The 20,874-nt window shown below is 36.9% G+C and overlaps 1 protein-coding gene across 1 annotated transcript in view; it reads right to left on the bottom strand.

Annotated features, from left to right (window-relative positions):
- The window catches only part of clos (closca), a 208,931-nt gene that overhangs the window by 28,785 nt on the left and 159,272 nt on the right, over positions 1 to 20,874 (bottom strand). The window contains exons 18-21 of the mRNA XM_081737704.1: positions 12,533 to 12,727; positions 9,989 to 10,204; positions 7,144 to 7,392; positions 4,126 to 4,286 (exon numbers count right to left, since the gene is read on the bottom strand). Of these exons, the coding sequence (XP_081593830.1) occupies positions 4,126 to 4,286; positions 7,144 to 7,392; positions 9,989 to 10,204; positions 12,533 to 12,727 (821 nt within the window). The remainder of the gene's footprint in view (positions 1 to 4,125; positions 4,287 to 7,143; positions 7,393 to 9,988; positions 10,205 to 12,532; positions 12,728 to 20,874) is intronic.

Raw genomic sequence — 20,874 nt, 5'->3', positions numbered from 1 at the left:
GGACTTTTTGTCTTCTTTTCATGTCACGAATCACCTCTCGAAGTATGCGCACATCTTTCGGTTTCGTTCCAATTGTCAGGATTCGATTTTCGATTCCAAGTTGGCACTCTGTCACTCGTACACGACACGGAATTAGACAAAATACACGAGGACTGTTTGTCTTCTTTTGATATCACTAATCACTTCCCGAAGTATGTGCACATCTTTGAAGTTCACTTTGTATATATATTGCAACGTATCACGTGCTTGTGTTTACAAACACCTAATATACACATATATGTGTGTATTATTTATGTTATATAAATTACATTTTTCCCAATGGAGGCTTAATTTCAAGAAATAGCATAGAATAGGCAACATTAGGCACTAAAGGAATTATTTAGGCAATAAAGGTCGAAATAGGCACAATAGGCAAAATAAAATTGGCTTAAATCGAAACTATAACCCCCCAAATAAACTTTAAAACCTTTTTTTTGATCATATCTTTAATATTAAAGAATACGCATTTTGCCTAACATCCGGTCTCTAGTTATGTTTCATTTAGGTTCAAAGGCACCATAAAGAAGTATTTTTGCGGCGTGTTCTAAATCTGGCAACGTTTATTCTTACGTAACCACAAGATGGGTAATTTTTAATTTGTGGAGCTCTGAAAATAATATATATGAAATGAAATCTTTAAGTTTTACGTCCTACGGTTATGCAGTTAGGCTAAAGGAGACTGTGATGATGAGAGATGAGTGAAATAGTGTAATGAAGAAAGTGGGAGGAAATGGGAGAACCCCGAGAAAACCCACGAGCACGGTGTTTGTCCACCACAAAGTCCACACGGCGCGAGCTGGGATCGAACCCGGGACCCCAAGCACCGGAGGTGAACGCTCTACCACTGAGCCACCGCGCCTCTTGCTCTGAAAATACTTTTAATTTGTAAATTGTTTCTGTCTTCTTTCATATTTATTTCTAGTTTTTACAAGAAATTGAAAAGGTGACCAGCAAGTTAAAAACAGTGACTGGATATCAGTGTTTTGTTGGAAGAGAACTAATCTGAGTTTAATATATAAATTCTTGGCGTCTGCGATCTTCATTTTAAAGTTGGCTGAGTTTGAAGGCAGAGGGAACTTTTCAAACAAACGTAATTAGGACACACACACACACAGAAGAGTGAGTAAATTTATTTCATTTCAACAAAAGGTGCCAGATGTTATCCTTATTACAATTTTATTGCAGTTTACGTACATAAAATTAGTTTTCAGTACTACACAGATAACTTTTCAATAGGTCAAGTTGGAATTTCTGTATGATATGTATGATATCTATCTATATATGAGGGTCACTACGAAAGTTTTGAGATTTGAAATAACTTACATACTTAAAATCAATTTAACACTTACATTTTCTCAAAGTATTCACCATTACACTGTACACACTTTTGCATCCTCGAAAATCACTTTTGGAAGCAGTGTTGCCAGTCTTTTTCTTCAAGTGTTGAAAGTTCAATCTCGTAAGCCACTACAGCTTCTTTAGGGCTGCAAAATCTCTTCCCACGCATGCGATCTTTGATCCTGGGGAACAGAAAAAAATCACAGGGGGACAGGTCAGGGCTATATGGCGGATAAATCATAAGTTTGACCTCCGTAGATTCTAAAAACTGAATTGTGATGTTGGCCGTGTGTGCGGACGCGTTGTCATGATGAAGCCGGATCCCAAGCAATCCAGTTCTTGGACGCCGTTCCCGAAGCTTCTGGAACACTTTTGTTAGGCAAACAGTGGTGTGCCACTGAGCAGTAACAGTCCTTTGTTCTTCAAGTGGAACAGTTGCAACATGGCCAGATTTGGAGAAGAAAGTTGCGACCATCTTCTTCCCCACACTTCGCGGTCGCTTCACTTTCGTGGGTAGATTTTCGTCTGGAAAGATCCAAACTGTAGACTGGCGTTTATTTTCAGGGTCAAATTGATAGATTCAAGTCTCATCACCAGTAACAATGTCAGAGACGCGTCGAGAATTGCCTCCATCAAATCTTGCAAGCATTTCTTCATACTATTCCACACGCATGCGCTTCTGCTGTTCAGTCAAAGTGTGAGGCACCCAACGAGATGAAACCTTCCTGAGCCGAAGATGATCATGAAGAATTTTTGTTACTGCTGGCGATCCAATGTTCACTGTAGATTCAATGTCCTTGAAAGTTGTTCGAGGATTTTCTCGAATCATTTGTTCCACAGCGGCAATGTTTTGATCTGACACAGCTGTTGCCGGACGTCCAGCTCGCTCTCTTCATCTTTAAGCGATGTCCGGCCTCTTCTGAATTCACCAAACCACTGAAAAATTGTAGCATGGTAAGAAGCAAGGTCCCCAAATGCCCCCTGCAAACGGTCAAGGCTTTGTGCCTCGTTCAAACCACTTTTGAAATCGTAAAGGATCATTGCCCGAAAAGGTTCCCTTTCGAGCTCCATTCTAGACAGCCGAATACTGCTCACATCAACAAACAAGTGAAGGCGATACGGCCACGCCGATAAGCGAGGCGAGTTAAAACTTGCTTCGCTTCTTCGCTCTGGATACCACTACCGAACGCAATTGTTGGAATTCAAATACTGTGCCACAACAATGCGTATCTCAAAACTTTCGTAGTGATCCTCGTGTATACATTTATTGAGAGAGAGAGAGAGAGAGAGAATGTTGCAAAACACCCACAATGGGAGGTAATTCGTTACACCAAGATAAGACAAAAAGTATAGACCACTCTAAATGCACAAATGCTTCATTTCGGAGTTATAGGCTACCGAAAACATGAAAAAAATTAACTTTAAAGGTCCATAGCTCCAAAACTATGGGAACTACCGTAGTCAGGTCAAGACTTCACCTAACTAATATGTGCGCTATCCAAAAATACATGTTTCAGAATCCTAAGGTGAAAAAATGAAATTAAATGTTTGAGTTTAACGTCCCACGATTATGCCGGTTAGGCTAAAGGAGACGGTAATGATGAGTGATAAATGAAATGGTGGAATGAAGAAAGTGAGAGGAAACGGGAGAACCCCGAGAAAACCCACGCACACGGTGTTTGTCCACCACAAAGTTCACTTGGCAGGGGCTAGGATCGAACACGGGACCCCAAGCACCAGAGGTGAACGCTCTACCACTGAGCCACCGCGGCCCAGAATCCTAAGGTATTCATGCAACAATTTTTATAGAGGGAGTTTGGCTACGGGCATATAATTTGAAGTATTCACCAACTATCTCTATTTACAAATTTGTTGCAGAAGTGCCGCAGGATTCTGAAACATGGATATTTGGATAGGGTACATACTAGTTCGTACGTGAAATCTTGACCCGACTACGGTAGATCCCATAGTATTGGAGCTATGGACCTTTAAAGTTCATTTTTTCATGTTTTCGGTAGCCTATAACTCCGAAAGGAAGTATTTGTGCACCCAGGTTGGTCAATATTTTTGGTCTTATCTTGGTGTCAGGAATCAACTCCCAAACACTATCGTGTTTTGAAATACCCTGTATATATATATATCTACTTTTAGTGAACAACTTGGTATAATTTTTTAAAGCATAGATGAAAGGCAGTTTTAAACAATCTCTTGTAAAACTGCGGTATAAAAATGAAATCTTTCAGTTTAAAGTCTCTCGATTATTGCCCTTTAGCCACGGAAAACTGTGGATGGAAAGGCAAATGAATGAGGATGGAAAGGCAAATGAATGAGAATGGAAGGCAAATGAATGAGAATGGAAAGGCAAATGAATGAGGATGGAAAGGCAAATGAATGAGGATGGAAAGGCAAATGAATGAGGATGGAAAGGCAAATGAATGAGGATGGAAAGGCAAATGAATGATGGAAAGGCAAATGAATGAGGATGGAAAGGCAAATGAATGAGGATGGAAGACAAATGAATGAGGATGGAAGACAAATGAATGAGGATGGAAGAATTAATGGGATGAGAATGTACAAAAGAAACAGGAGTACTTGGTCGAGGATCGAACCAGAGGTAAGTGCTTTACCACTGAGCCACCCTACCCCCCTGCAACATAATAATAATCATAATAATAATAATATATATATATATATATATATATATATATATATATATATATATATATATATATATATATATATAGTTACCTTAACAGAAACAGCATCCTCAAAATTCATAATATTGCCTTGAACCGGTGCAGCTACGATAACATTCTTATCAGTCAACCACAAAGTCCTTTTTAATTCATCCCAAGTCATGTTATTAACTGAATGAGTTATTTCCGGTTCTTTTTTAAAAAATGCTGAACCTAGTAAATGATACATAAAAAAAAAAAAACATTAATATACAGTTCACTCAATCTACTAAAAATTAATAAGACGCGTATTCATTTTAATTATGTAAGGTACCGGACCAATGAAGGGATCTGCTAATGGGAAGCACCTTAAGGAGACAGGTGATTAACAAAAATAAACGTGTGGAAACCGTAAAAGCGAGAAAAACTCATGGACACCATGTTACAAGGTGTGATCAAAAAGTAAGGTGTATGTAGTTGCACAGTGCCATCTATCTGCGTTGCATCCATTTCAACTAGTAAGCCCAATAGACTAAACCTTTGGTACAGTTGGTGACGAGTTTGAACGAGTTGTGACATGTTAGTTGGCTTCCAGAGGCAGAAGAATGATGTCAGAATTAAGAATCTGTCGCGCGCCAACATTAAGTTCTGTTCTAAGCTGGAAAAAAAAATGTCAAAGAAGCTCACGAAATGTCAAAATCACTGTATGGCGATGAAGCTGTGGTATTGAAGATTGTTTACAAGTGGTATGAGCGATTCAAAAGTAGCAAGAAGTCGGTTGAAAACGAGCAACGATCGGGACGTTCTTCGACGCCCAAAAACAGATGAAAACGTGCAAAAAGTGGCAAAATGATTTGTTCAAACAGGTGAATTACTATTCGAGAGCTTCCCGAAGAACGAAACTTCTCATATGGGTCATGGAAAGACTTTTAACCGCCAATTAAATGGGCAAATGGCCTTCACCACAAAAACGCGCCGTGCCACACCTTGCTTTTGATCCAGGAAAAAAAAAAAGTGTTCCTGTCAGTCCACATCCATCTTACTCACCACATTTAGTAGAGTCCGCAGCAAAAAACCAGCAACATGAGCATGTAAATTTATTGTGAAACTACGCTCAACAGCGCAGGGAATCAACATAACGTATAAGTTGCACGAATCACGCCAGGAGAAACCTCGGCGTCCTCCCTTGCACACTTATTTTGGAGCAAAAGACTTCGTCGATTCACAAAAAACTTAGTTGCTCATGTTGCAGGTTTTTTGCTGCGGACTGTACCATGTGACTTCTGGCTCTTCCCCAAAATTAAAACCGTGCTTCAAGGAAAAAGTTTTTCATCATTCCTGATATTGAGAGAGCCACGACAGTGCAACTGAACACTCTTGCAAAAGAAGCCTTCCCAGAAATGCTTCCAGTCATGAATTCAACGTTGGGATAAATGCATTACTAGCCAAGGACAGTACTTTGAAGGAGATTAAACCAAATTCCATATAAGCTTATTACTTTGTTTCTAATAAAATTATTCACCTGAAGAAGATTAAATCAAATTCCATGTAAGCTTATTACTTTGTTTCTAATAAAATTATTCACCTGAAGAAGATTAAATCAAATTCCATGTAAGTTTATTATTTTGTTTCTAATAAAATTATTCACCTGAAGAAGATTAAATCAAATTCCATGTAAGCTTATTACTTTGTTTCTAATAAAATTATTCACCTGAAGAAGATTAAATCTAATTCCATGTAAGCTTATTACTTTGTTTCTAATAAAATTATTCACCTGAAGAAGATTAAATCAAATTCCATGTAAGTTTATTATTTTGTTTCTAATAAAATTATTCACCTGAAGAAGATTAAATCAAATTCCATGTAAGCTTATTACTTTGTTTCTAATAAAATTATTCACCTGAAGAAGATTAAATCTAATTCCATGTAAGCTTATTACTTTGTTTCTAATAAAATTATTCACTGTATTTTTGATCGCATTTCTTGTTCACCACAAATTCTCAAGGCCTGGGATAGCACCAGGGACCCTCTGCACCAGAGGTGAGCACTCTACCACTAAAATACCGTGACCCCTTAGGGATTTTAAAAAAATGTATTTGAATAGGTGGAACTATTGAGTATAACTTAATCCAATTCTATAAGTTAAGACTCGTGCTGTATGCGTACTTTAATAAATGAAAATTATGAATTCCATACCTAAATGCCAATTTATTGTAAAAAAGAAAAAAGAAAAAAAAAGCCTAAATATGAAAAAAATGAAATGAAATGAAATCTAAGTTTTACTTTCCACGGTTATGCCGGTTAGGCTAAAGGAGACTGATGATGAGAAATGAATGAAAATGGTGGAATGAAGAAAGTGGAAGGAAACGTGTTTTAGGTGCTTGAAATTGGAATAAAAACTTGAAACTCTGTATGCTTGTATGTTTTCGTTAGTGTTACCTAAGTAAATCACTAAAAATAAAAATTTCCAACTTTAGAGTTCCAGTTTTATGGGAAACTGAAAAATCTTCCCAATTTTATTTATATGGGACATCATCATCTACACTCCGAAATGTTTAGGCAATTCCGGCAGGATTAGAATCATGAAATTTGGCATGATTGTAGCCTTCCGGTACTAATCCACAGGAAAATTGCCAAAAGTGAATATTTTTAATCTTAAAGGGTCTAAAGGGAGGATAAAGAAATTTCCATGTTATTTAAATGGATGTTTTCTTGAGATACAGAATTTTATCTTTCAGATAGTTGAAATAGGAAAAGAAACTTGAAATTTGGTAGACTTGTCGGTTTAAGAGGTGTGAGGCTGTAGGCCAATCAAACGTAGGGGTATGGATGCAAAGGCCCCAGCTGGCTAAATTCACAAAATATTAAGAGCAAATGCACGAAATTCACTGTTGATGCAAAGGCTGATACATAATAGATGCGAGGTCGTAGGCCGAGCAAACGCGGGGGATCTGGAGAGAGAACCCCCAGCTAACCGAAAGCTTGTTAATATATGTAACTGATTGCTTCAAATTATTGTATTAGCTTTGTAAATAATTTGCTCTCAATAAAGAGAAATTAATTGATATGGTAACAAAGAAAATGAAGCTACCTTTTATAGTCAAATTTCTGATCTCTGATTGTTCTTCAGCAGATTTTAAAAATGAACATAAATCGGTGATATCTACGCCATTAATAAAACCTTCGACATCAACATCTCCGTTGACGATTAGATTCTTAAAATGTTTGGTTCCCGATATCACTAGTGGATCCTTTGCGTCTAGCAATACAGCCTCATCTGACAGATCTATTCCATTAACAGTGCCATCTACAGATACAGGTCCCAAAGATATCACATCACCTAGAAAAAAAAAAAAAGAAAGAAAGAAAATATAATAATCAATGAAATTCAAAACATTTTATATTGATAGTTGTTACTTTCTATATATATCACACTGTTATATTGTACTCTTTTAAAAACAAAAGAAATAACATTTGTTGAGTAGTACATCGTTTCGAGAAAATCAACTTCATATAAAAGTAAAATTCTGTAGGGTGAACCAGAAGTTATGAACTATAGGAATATGTTTTTTTGTTTATAACTTTATGTGCTGGTGATGCTGAGCATTGTACCGTAGAAACGTGTTTGATGATGATGATGAAAATGAAGATGGTGATGATGAAGAATATGATGATGAAGAAGAATATGATGATGATGAAGAATATGATGATGAAGAAGAAGTAGTAGTAGTAGTGGTAGTAGGACGAGGAGGAGGAGATGGTGGTGAGTACTTCCGCAACAAATTTCATACAGGTAGTTGGTGAGTACTTCAAATTATATGCCCGCAGCCAAATTCCCTCCATAAAAATTGTTGTGTGAGTATGGCAGGATTCTGAAACATGTATTTTTGGATATTGCACCATATTGCATCAACATCCAATCATTTTTACGAACGTTATTGTTGAACATTTTTAATGGGTCCCAGGTTCGATTCCCGGTGAGGGCACTCGGTCGAAAATGTAAAAAGCTTTATCAGATCAGCCATCCTGAATGAGGTTTTCCTGGGTTTTCCTCATTCACACTAGGCAAATGCCGGAGTGGTACCTAACCTATAGGTCCCAGGCCGCTTCCTTCCTTCCCCAATCCTTTCTTTCTTCTCTTTCCTCGGATAGTATGATCGTAGAGAGAAATTATCCCTTATAGGTGACGGATGGCCATAGATACCGAAAGTCCAGAAATCTAATTCCTAAATCCTAAATTTTTTGATAGGGGGGAAAGGGAGCAAAATAACCCCTTATTCTTGACTGATTTCAACACCAACCAGTGAGATGGTCGCAACATGTCGAAAACCATAATGACATTTGTACCATACTGTATTAGAATTAAATATTCTTTTTATTAATTAAAGTTAATGTAGAACATGGGCAGGGGGAGGAGGAATTAAACTCTATCTCATTTTTGCAAATTCTGGCATAACTTGTCGTACAAAAATTATTTTCTAATCAAACCATCTTTTTTCGATACAAATATACATACATACAATTAAATAATAATATGATTACTTCTTGCAACTACTGATCAAACAAGTGATACAAATTAAATTTAAACAATTACAAGAATAAATAACTATTTAATTATTTTCTTATATTTTTTTAAATAAAGAAATTTCGAAGTTCAACCGAATCTGCACTTTTATCTACTTATTTTCGACATTTTAATAGCTAGCAACACGGATGATCGAAGGGCACTGAAGAAAATACACACTATATTGTTTCAAAATTTATTTCGTAGCTTATACTGGAAAATTGTTTTATACTGGAGGAACAGTCAAGAAGATCCAGGAATTCTGTTATAACTCTTCATTATCACACTATAAGTACACATTTACTTAATCGTCGTCAAAGTTGGCACCTTCGGAACACACGCCCGCTTGTTCCATTGCTCCTGAGAGTGGTGGAAACACCGACGAAAGTCTTCTTTTGGTATTTCCCGAAGTTCAGCTGTCACGTTTCTTCTACGTTGGCGTCGCGTTCTTTTGATTTATTCTACGTTGGGGTCGCGTTCTTTTGATTTCTTCTACGTTGGGGTCGTGTTCTTTTGCTTTCTTCTACGTTGGCGTCGCGTTCTTTTGCTTTCTTCTACGTTGGCGTCGCGTTCTTTTGCTTTCTTCTACGTTGGCGTCGCGTTCTTTTGCTTTCTTCTACGTTGGCGTCGCGTTCTTTTGATTTCTTCTACGTTGGTGTTGCGTTCTTTTGATTTTTTCTACGTTGGCGTCGCGTTCTTTCGATTTCTTCTACGTTGGCGTCGCATTCTTTTGATTTCTTCTACGTTGGCGTAGCGTTCTTTGATTTCTTCTACGTTGGCGTAATGGAAAAGGCCAAACATCCGATGGTGCTAAACTGTTTTTAAGCCCATCAGACACTCTCAATCAGATTTTCCCCAATTTGCACATGAACTTGATGTTTGCATGTTGCTCGATCTGTGAAATTCCGCCTACTGATCACTACACACTCCTGCGTTCAGCCACACTATTACTCGTACACTGCCTGTTATGACCTGTTCACACTTGTCAATTTCATAATTAGGCAACCTAAGAACTGTATTGTACAAGATTCATTGTGATTGCATCACAAATGCCAAAACTACATCATTCCGGGAAGTTTTTGACTGCCCGTCGTTTTTTACATTACGTGTATATTATATATATATATATATATATATATATATATGTGTGTGTGTGTGTGTGTATACAAACTTATTTTCTCTAAGATTGGAGGATTTTATTAATATTGGATAATTTTTTCTCTAATTACCGTGTAAAACAGGCAGATACACTAATACCAGTTGAGTCCAATGGTAGATGCTCGTTTCAAGTAACATAATACGAAATATAAATAAACTATCTTCTGACGAATTTTCAATTGCTTTTTTCACTAAAATTATTTAGCACACTTACCGAACTGGACGTGTACCAGAGAGATATTCTCATTCGTACAAACAACATCGTCAATAAATTTGGTGAAATTTATGCCATTGATAAGCCCTGTGGTTACAACGATACCATTTTCAGCAGACACGTTGTCGAAAGTGATTTGTCCTTTTATGGTTTGGTCGCCTTCTGTAAGTAGCCATGTCGTTCCGAAGTCTTCATTACTAATACCATTTAATTTACCTACAAAATGAAAGGAACAAAAACGGCAAACTGTTAAGATCTATACATTTCGATAATTACAATACTTATTTGTCAGACATTTGCGGAAGTAATTACGTATCATTTAGGTAAGCTTACCTTTAAACAAGTTGTTTTTGAGAACTTCGGAGAGTTTCAATAAATTTTCTTGTCTATCTCGGTGGATTTCTAATTCGTACTATAAACTTACATCATATTCTATGACAGAAAAAAGTTATCTTGTACTATTTATCGATACTGGTAAGAAGACATGTTGAAACTGAACGGAGAGTCGCAGAGGCACACAGGGGGAGAGGTCCACTGGCTCCGGACGCCCCCTCTCCAAATTTAGTAACTCCATTAACGTTTGTAGACTTTCTTAACAGAACTATACTTGTTCAGAGAAATGCCTGATGTAGGCTAAGATTTGATTTTACACCTCATCTGGATTATTTCCTTTTCTTATAAAAAAATATCTAGTTCTATCATATTTTATAAAAATATAGGTAGCAGTAATTAATCACTTATCATCTTTTCCGATACAGAATAACACAGATTCAATATTACATAGACTTACTGGTCTCTCCCCTCAAAAAACACCTTTGGACCCCTCCCAGCAAACATTGATGGTTGCGAGCCTGGAAAGTCGAGAAAGATCCATTCAGAGGTAAGTTTTCTAAATGCTAAAAAGGCGCCATTTCTTTCTTTGAGTGAATAAACATGGATCAATTCGTTAGTTAAACTCACCACGTACTGCACCTTGTAATAACTTTCTAAAGCAGTTAGCAGATACGCCTGCAATCGGTAGGTTGGACTAACAAACTTTAATAAAGATAGTTACTTCAAAAGCTCATGAAGTAGAATACTAGTTAAATAATAGTTGTATTTAGTTTGTAATAAACAAAATAGTTTTAACATACAGTTATTAAAATTAAATCATAATGTTATTTAGAAAGTAGTTCACAGGATTCCAAGACAACATGATACGTAATCAAGTGCAATTGAGTTCGTTCCTCTAGTCACTGCCTTAACTTACATTTTGAGGGAAATGTTATTCTGGCAACACTGTAATACCTATGGATGGCAACATTGAAAATTCTTCAGATTCATATTTTGTTGTAGAATAACATTATCTATGATTGCGGTAAGTTGCACTTTATTATCTCCTTTCACTTATAAAAAACGAGCAAAAGAAAATGGTAAATTTTGTATTAATATATTTTTTTTATATCTAATTCAATATAAATAAAATAAAGAGTGAGTTTGTGTGTCTATGTGCGGCCTGGGAACCAGACGAGTGGACCGATAGTTACCAAATTTTGGTTACAGGTACCTTGGTCCAGGCCCCAGACCAAGTTTTTTTTTTTCTTTCTTTTCAAAATTTGAACCAGGGGAAGGTCGTTTACCGGGACATGTAAAGTAGTAGAAAATGACCGATATCAGTGTCAAATTCATACTTTTCGCGGTCGCTGAGATCAAGGTGAAACTCCGATCGCATTAACTTCCAATTCATCCCACTCGGCCTCGAGATGCCGAGACATGTAAAAATCTAAAATGACCGATATTAGGGTCAAATAAATAGTTTTCGCGATCGCTGAGATGAATGGTGATTCTCCCACAAGCACTGACTTCCAAATAAAGCCCCCAGCGAGGAGTTTTTTTTTTCTTTTCTTCAAAATTCGAACCAGGCGGTGTCAGGGGGCGTTTATCGCGATATGTAAAAGTAGTAGAAAGTGACCGATATTTGTTCCTTTCGTTGTTCAATTTGTTTACATAGATATTTTATCTGACCCATGCGAAGAATGGGTATTTCAGCTAGTTATTTAATAAAGCTGTACTTTGAATGGAATAATGACAGTGCAGTGATCCCTCACTGGCATAAAACAGTGAAAAATGTTGAACTGCAGAATCCCTCAGAATTTCTGAAATCAGCGAGGATTTATGAAATAACTTTTAGGAAGTAAGATTAGTAACAGAAAAATAAACACACTGCTGAACAAGACTGCACTTATTTAATATAAAACTATATATACATGTGACGTTTCGATCTTCTAGCCAAGATCCTCATCAGACTGATGAGAAGAGTGTACGTCTGATGAGGATCTTGGCTAGAAGATCGAAACGTCACATGTATATATAGTTTTATATTAAATAAGTGCAGTCTTGTTCAGCAATATGTTTATTTTTCTGATTTTCTTTGCAAGACGTATGACTATGATTGTGTGTCAGGATTAGTAACGTAAAATCATTATCAGGACGCACCAAAATAAGAAAGTACATTAAATTAAGAATTAAAAAACGTACATTAAAGTATTATTAAAATGTATTTACCTTCATAAACAAGATTCTTCACTTTTGTTGCTTCACCAAATATTAAATTTCCCTCAATTTCATTGGTTTCTGCCTTATCAGCAAACTGTGATTTTAAATTCAATAGATCGGTTGGTTCAAGGTTGCCAAGTACTGTGAGATTCCTAATTGACAAATTACCTTCAAAATACTTTTTACCTGATACCATTTGTTCAGCTGGCAAAGAAAGAGAAAAAAACTTATTATATACAATATAATGCTCAGTAAATTAAACTTAAATTTTAAAAAATGAAACTTGAAAGCATTTCTAAAAGTAAAATATTTAATCACACAAGATTGACTACATATTGACTATTAATGATTACATAGCAACACACACACACAAAAACAAATAAAAGTTCTGTGTACCGGACCCCAGGATACGGATTCGATGTATTTTCTTACACAGAATCCAAATTTCGAAACCTCAGGACGATTGACCGTGTCAATTCCTTTTTCTGGGCGATAAACTTGAATTATTTTGGGTAAGGAGGATACACGTAAGAAATCCATACAAAAGAAGTCTGTGTAGTAGACCTCAGGATATGGATTCGATGTATTTTGTTACACAGAATCCAAATTTCGAAACCCCAGGATGATCGATCGTGTCAATTCTTTCTTCTAGGGAAAAAAACTTGAATGATTTTGGATAAGGAGGATACACGTAAGAAATCCATACAAAAGAAGTCTGTGTAGTAGACCCCAGGATATGGAATCGATGTATTTTGTTACACACAATCCAAATTTCGAAACCCCAGGATGATCGATCGTGTCAATTCTTTCTTCCTGGGGAATAATTTGAATGATTTTGGATAAGGAGGATACACGTAAGAAATCCATACAAAAGAAGTCTGTGTAGTAGACCTCAGGATATGGATTCGATGTATTTTGTTACACACAATCCAAATTTCGAAACCCCAGGATGATCAATCGTGTCAATTCTTTCTTCTAGGGGAAAAATTTGAATGATTTTGGATAGGGAGGATACACGTAAGAAATCCATACAAAGGAAGTCTATATAGTGGACCCCAGGATATGGATTCGATGTATTTTGTTACACAGAATCCAAATTTCGAAACCCCAGGATGATCAATCGTGTCAATTCTTTCTTCTAAGGGAAAAATTTGAATGATTTTGGATAGGGAGGATACACGTAAGAAATCCATACAAAAGAAGTCTGTATAGTGGACCCCAGGATATGGATTCGATGTATTTTGTTACACAGAATCCAAATTTCGAAACCCCAGGACGATTGACCGTGTCAATTCCTTCTTCTAGGGGAAAAACTTGAATGATTTTGGATAAGGAGGATACACGTAAGAAATCCATACAAAAGAAGTCTGTGTAGTAGACCCCAGGATATGGATTCGATGTATTTTGTTACACAGAATCCAAATTTCGAAACCCCAGGACGATTGACCGTGTCAATTCCTTCTTCTAGGGGAAAAACTTGAATGATTTTGGATAAGGAGGATGCACGTAAGAAATCCATACAAAAGAAGTCTGTATAGTAGACCCCAGGATATGGATTCGATGTATTTTGTTACACAGAATCCAAATTTCGAAACCCCAGGATGATCAATCGTGTCAATTCTTTCTTCTAGGGGAAAAATTTGAATGATTTTGGATAGGGAGGATACACGTAAGAAATCCATACAAAAGAAGTCTGTGTAGTAGACCTCAGGATATGGATTCGATGTATTTTGTTACACAGAATCCAAATTTCGAAACCCCAGGATGATCAATCGTGTCAATTCTTTCTTCTAGGGGAAAAATTTGAATGATTTTGGATAGGGAGGATACACGTAAGAAATCCATACAAAAGAAGTCTGTATAGTGGACCCCAGGATATGGATTCGATGTATTTTGTTACACAGAATCCAAATTTCGAAACCCCAGGATGATCAATCGTGTCAATTCTTTCTTCTAGGGGAAAAATTTGAATGATTTTGGATAGGGAGGATACACGTAAGAAATCCATACAAAAGAAGTCTGTGTAGTAGACCTCAGGATATGGATTCGATGTATTTTGTTACACACAATCCAAATTTCGAAACCCCAGGATGATCAATCGTGTCAATTCTTTCTTCTAGGGGAAAAATTTGAATGATTTTGGATAGGGAGGATACACGTAAGAAATCCATACAAAGGAAGTCTATATAGTGGACCCCAGGATATGGATTCGATGTATTTTGTTACACAGAATCCAAATTTCGAAACCCCAGGATGATCAATCGTGTCAATTCTTTCTTCTAAGGGAAAAATTTGAATGATTTTGGATAGGGAGGATACACGTAAGAAATCCATACAAAAGAAGTCTGTATAGTGGACCCCAGGATATGGATTCGATGTATTTTGTTACACAGAATCCAAATTTCGAAACCCCAGGACGATTGACCGTGTCAATTCCTTCTTCTAGGGGAAAAACTTGAATGATTTTGGATAAGGAGGATGCACGTAAGAAATCCATACAAAAGAAGTCTGTATAGTAGACCCCAGGATATGGATTCGATGTATTTTGTTACACAGAATCCAAATTTCGAAACCCCAGGATGATCAATCGTGTCAATTCTTTCTTCTAGGGGAAAAATTTGAATGATTTTGGATAGGGAGGATACACGTAAGAAATCCATACAAAAGAAGTCTGTGTAGTAGACCTCAGGATATGGATTCGATGTATTTTGTTACACACAATCCAAATTTCGAAACCCCAGGATGATCAATCGTGTCAATTCTTTCTTCTAGGGGAAAAATTTGAATGATTTTGGATAGGGAGGATACACGTAAGAAATCCATACAAAAGAAGTCTGTATAGTGGACCCCAGGATATGGATTCGATGTATTTTGTTACACAGAATCCAAATTTCGAAACCCCAGGACGATTGACCGTGTCAATTCCTTCTTCTAGGGGAAAAACTTGAATGATTTTGGATAAGGAGGATGCACGTAAGAAATCCATACAAAAGAAGTCTGTATAGTAGACCCCAGGATATGGATTCGATGTATTTTGTTACACAGAATCCAAATTTCGAAACCCCAGGATGATCAATCGTGTCAATTCTTTCTTCTAGGGGAAAAATTTGAATGATTTTGGATAGGGAGGATACACGTAAGAAATCCATACAAAAGAAGTCTGTGTAGTAGACCTCAGGATATGGATTCGATGTATTTTGTTACACAGAATCCAAATTTCGAAACCCCAGGATGATCAATCGTGTCAATTCTTTCTTCTAGGGGAAAAATTTGAATGATTTTGGATAGGGAGGATACACGTAAGAAATCCATACAAAAGAAGTCTGTATAGTGGACCCCAGGATATGGATTCGATGTATTTTGTTACACAGAATCCAAATTTCGAAACCCCAGGATGATCAATCGTGTCAATTCTTTCTTCTAGGGGAAAAATTTGAATGATTTTGGATAGGGAGGATACACGTAAGAAATCCATACAAAAGAAGTCTGTGTAGTAGACCTCAGGATATGGATTCGATGTATTTTGTTACACAGAATCCAAATTTCGAAACCCCAGGATGATCAATCGTGTCAATTCTTTCTTCTAGGGGAAAAATTTGAATGATTTTGGATAGGGAGGATACACGTAAGAAATCCATACAAAGCAAGTCTATATAGTGGACCCCAGGATATGGATTCGATGTATTCTGTTACACAGAATCCAAATTTCGAAACCCCAGGATGATCAATCGTGTCAATTCTTTCTTCTAAGGGAAAAATTTGAATGATTTTGGATAGGGAGGATACACGTAAGAAATCCATACAAAAGAAGTCTGTATAGTGGACCCCAGGATATGGATTCGATGTATTTTGTTACACAGAATCCAAATTTCGAAACCCCAGGACGATTGACCGTGTCAATTCCTTCTTCTAGGGGAAAAACTTGAATGATTTTGGATAAGGAGGATGCACGTAAGAAATCCATACAAAAGAAGTCTGTATAGTAGACCCCAGGATATGGATTCGATGTATTTTGTTACACAGAATCCAAATTTCGAAACCCCAGGATGATCAATCGTGTCAATTCTTTCTTCTAGGGGAAAAATTTGAATGATTTTGGATAGGGAGGATACACGTAAGAAATCCATACAAAAGAAGTCTGTGTAGTAGACCTCAGGATATGGATTCGATGTATTTTGTTACACACAATCCAAATTTCGAAACCCCAGGATGATCAATCGTGTCAATTCTTTCTTCTAGGGGAAAAATTTGAATGATTTTGGATAGGGAGGATACACGTAAGAAATCCATACAAAAGAAGTCTGTATAGTGGACCCCAGGATATGGATTCGATGTATTTTGTTACACAGAATCCAAATTTCGAAACCCCAGGATGATCAATCGTGTCAACTCTTTCTTCTAGGGGAAAAATTTGAATGATTTTGGATAGGGAGGATACACGTAAGAAATCCATACAAAAGAAGTCTGTGTAGTAGACCTCAGGATATGGATTCGATGTATTTTGTTACACAGAATCCAAATTTCGAAACCCCAGGATGATCAATCGTGTCAATTCTTTCTTCTAAGGGAAAAATTTGAATGATTTTGGATAGGGAGGATACACGTAAGAAATCCATACAAAAGAAGTCTGTATAGTGGACCCCAGGATATGGATTCGATGTATTTTGTTACACAGAATCCAAATTTCGAAACCCCAGGACGATTGACCGTGTCAATTCCTTCTTCTAGGGGAAAAACTTGAATGATTTTGGATAAGGAGGATACACGTAAGAAATCCATACAAAAGAAGTCTGTGTAGTAGACCCCAGGATATGGATTCGATGTATTTTGTTACACAGAATCCAAATTTCGAAACCCCAGGACGATTGACCGTGTCAATTCCTTCTTCTAGGGGAAAAACTTGAATGATTTTGGATAAGGAGGATGCACGTAAGAAATCCATACAAAAGAAGTCTGTATAGTAGACCCCAGGATATGGATTCGATGTATTTTGTTACACAGAATCCAAATTTCGAAACCCCAGGATGATCAATCGTGTCAATTCTTTCTTCTAGGGGAAAAATTTGAATGATTTTGGATAGGGAGGATACACGTAAGAAATCCATACAAAAGAAGTCTGTGTAGTAGACCTCAGGATATGGATTCGATGTATTTTGTTACACAGAATCCAAATTTCGAAACCCCAGGATGATCAATCGTGTCAATTCTTTCTTCTAGGGGAAAAATTTGAATGATTTTGGATAGGGAGGATACACGTAAGAAATCCATACAAAAGAAGTCTGTATAGTGGACCCCAGGATATGGATTCGATGTATTTTGTTACACAGAATCCAAATTTCGAAACCCCAGGATGATCAATCGTGTCAATTCTTTCTTCTAGGGGAAAAATTTGAATGATTTTGGATAGGGAGGATACACGTAAGAAATCCATACAAAAGAAGTCTGTGTAGTAGACCTCAGGATATGGATTCGATGTATTTTGTTACACACAATCCAAATTTCGAAACCCCAGGATGATCAATCGTGTCAATTCTTTCTTCTAGGGGAAAAATTTGAATGATTTTGGATAGGGAGGATACACGTAAGAAATCCATACAAAGGAAGTCTATATAGTGGACCCCAGGATATGGATTCGATGTATTTTGTTACACAGAATCCAAATTTCGAAACCCCAGGATGATCAATCGTGTCAATTCTTTCTTCTAAGGGAAAAATTTGAATGATTTTGGATAGGGAGGATACACGTAAGAAATCCATACAAAAGAAGTCTGTATAGTGGACCCCAGGATATGGATTCGATGTATTTTGTTACACAGAATCCAAATTTCGAAACCCCAGGACGATTGACCGTGTCAATTCCTTCTTCTAGGGGAAAAACTTGAATGATTTTGGATAAGGAGGATGCACGTAAGAAATCCATACAAAAGAAGTCTGTATAGTAGACCCCAGGATATGGATTCGATGTATTTTGTTACACAGAATCCAAATTTCGAAACCCCAGGATGATCAATCGTGTCAATTCTTTCTTCTAGGGGAAAAATTTGAATGATTTTGGATAGGGAGGATACACGTAAGAAATCCATACAAAAGAAGTCTGTGTAGTAGACCTCAGGATATGGATTCGATGTATTTTGTTACACACAATCCAAATTTCGAAACCCCAGGATGATCAATCGTGTCAATTCTTTCTTCTAGGGGAAAAATTTGAATGATTTTGGATAGGGAGGATACACGTAAGAAATCCATACAAAAGAAGTCTGTATAGTGGACCCCAGGATATGGATTCGATGTATTTTGTTACACAGAATCCAAATTTCGAAACCCCAGGACGATTGACCGTGTCAATTCCTTCTTCTAGGGGAAAAACTTGAATGATTTTGGATAAGGAGGATGCACGTAAGAAATCCATACAAAAGAAGTCTGTATAGTGGACCCCAGGATATGGATTCGATGTATTTTGTTACACAGAATCCAAATTTCGAAACCCCAGGATGATCAATCGTGTCAATTCTTTCTTCTAGGGGAAAAATTTGAATGATTTTGGATAGGGAGGATACACGTAAGAAATCCATACAAAAGAAGTCTGTGTAGTAGACCTCAGGATATGGATTCGATGTATTTTGTTACACAGAATCCAAATTTCAAAACCCCAGGATGATCAATCGTGTCAATTCTTTCTTCTAGGGGAAAAATTTGAATGATTTTGGATAGGGAGGATACACGTAAGAAATCCATACAAAAGAAGTCTGTATAGTGGACCCCAGGATATGGATTCGATGTATTTTGTTACACAGAATCCAAATTTCGAAACCCCAGGATGATCAATCGTGTCAATTCTTTCTTCTAGGGGAAAAATTTGAATGATTTTGGATAGGGAGGATACACGTAAGAAATCCATACAAAAGAAGTCTGTGTAGTAGACCTCAGGATATGGATTCGATGTATTTTGTTACACACAATCCAAATTTCGAAACCCCAGGATGATCAATCGTGTCAATTCTTTCTTCTAGGGGAAAAATTTGAATGATTTTGGATAGGGAGGATACACGTAAGAAATCCATACAAAGCAAGTCTATATAGTGGACCCCAGGATATGGATTCGATGTATTCTGTTACACAGAATCCAAATTTCGAAACCCCAGGATGATCAATCGTGTCAATTCTTTCTTCTAAGGGAAAAATTTGAATGATTTTGGATAGGGAGGATACACGTAAGAAATCCATACAAAAGAAGTCTGTATAGTGGACCCCAGGATATGGATTCGATGTATTTTGTTACACAGAATCCAAATTTCGAAACCCCAGGACGATTGACCGTGTCAATTCCTTCTTCTAGGGGAAAAACTTGAATGATTTTGGATAAGGAGGATGCACGTAAGAAATCCATACAAAAGAAGTCTGTATAGTAGACCCCAGGATATGGATTCGATGTATTTTGTTACACAGAATCCAAATTTCGAAACCCCAGGATGATCAATCGTGTCAATTCTTTCTTCTAGGGGAAAAATTTGAATGATTTTGGATAGGGAGGATACACGTAAGAAATCCATACAAAAGAAGTCTGTGTAGTAGACCTCAGGATATGGATTCGATGTATTTTGTTACACACAATCCAAATTTCGAAACCCCAGGATGATCAATCGTGTCAATTCTTTCTTCTAGGGGAAAAATTTGAATGATTTTGGATAGGGAGGATACACGTAAGAAATCCATACAAAAGAAGTCTGTATAGTGGACCCCAGGATATGGATTCGATGTATTTTGTTACACAGAATCCAAATTTCGAAACCCCAGGATGATCAATCGTGTCAATTCTTTCTTCTAGGGGAAAAATTTGAATGATTTTGGATAGGGAGGATACACGTAAGAAATCCATACAAAAGAAGTCTGTGTAGTAGACCTCAGGATATGGATTCGATGTATTTTGTTACACACAATCCAAATTTCGAAACCCCAGGATGATCAATCGTGTCAATTCTTTCTTCTAAGGGAAAAATTTGAATGATTTTGGATAGGGAGGATACACGTAAGAAATCCATACAAAGGAAGTCTATATAGTGGACCCCAGGATATGGATTCGATGTATTTTGTTACACAGAATCCAAATTTCGAAACCCCAGGATGATCAATCGTGTCAATTCTTTCTTCTAAGGGAAAAATTTGAATGATTTTGGATAGGGAGGATACACGTAAGAAATCCATACAAAAGAAGTCTGTATAGTGGACCCCAGGATATGGATTCGATGTATTTTGTTACACAGAATCCAAATTTCGAAACCCCAGGACGATTGACCGTGTCAATTCCTTCTTCTAGGGGAAAAACTTGAATGATTTTGGATAAGGAGGATGCA

This window comes from Thermobia domestica, chromosome 14 (assembly GCF_964235325.1).
Source record: "Thermobia domestica chromosome 14, izTheDome1.hap1.1, whole genome shotgun sequence".
Taxonomy (NCBI): Eukaryota; Metazoa; Arthropoda; class Insecta; order Zygentoma; family Lepismatidae; genus Thermobia; species Thermobia domestica.
The sequence above is the reverse complement of the archived record's forward strand: the minus strand, read 5'-3'. Positions and strand labels throughout refer to the sequence as shown.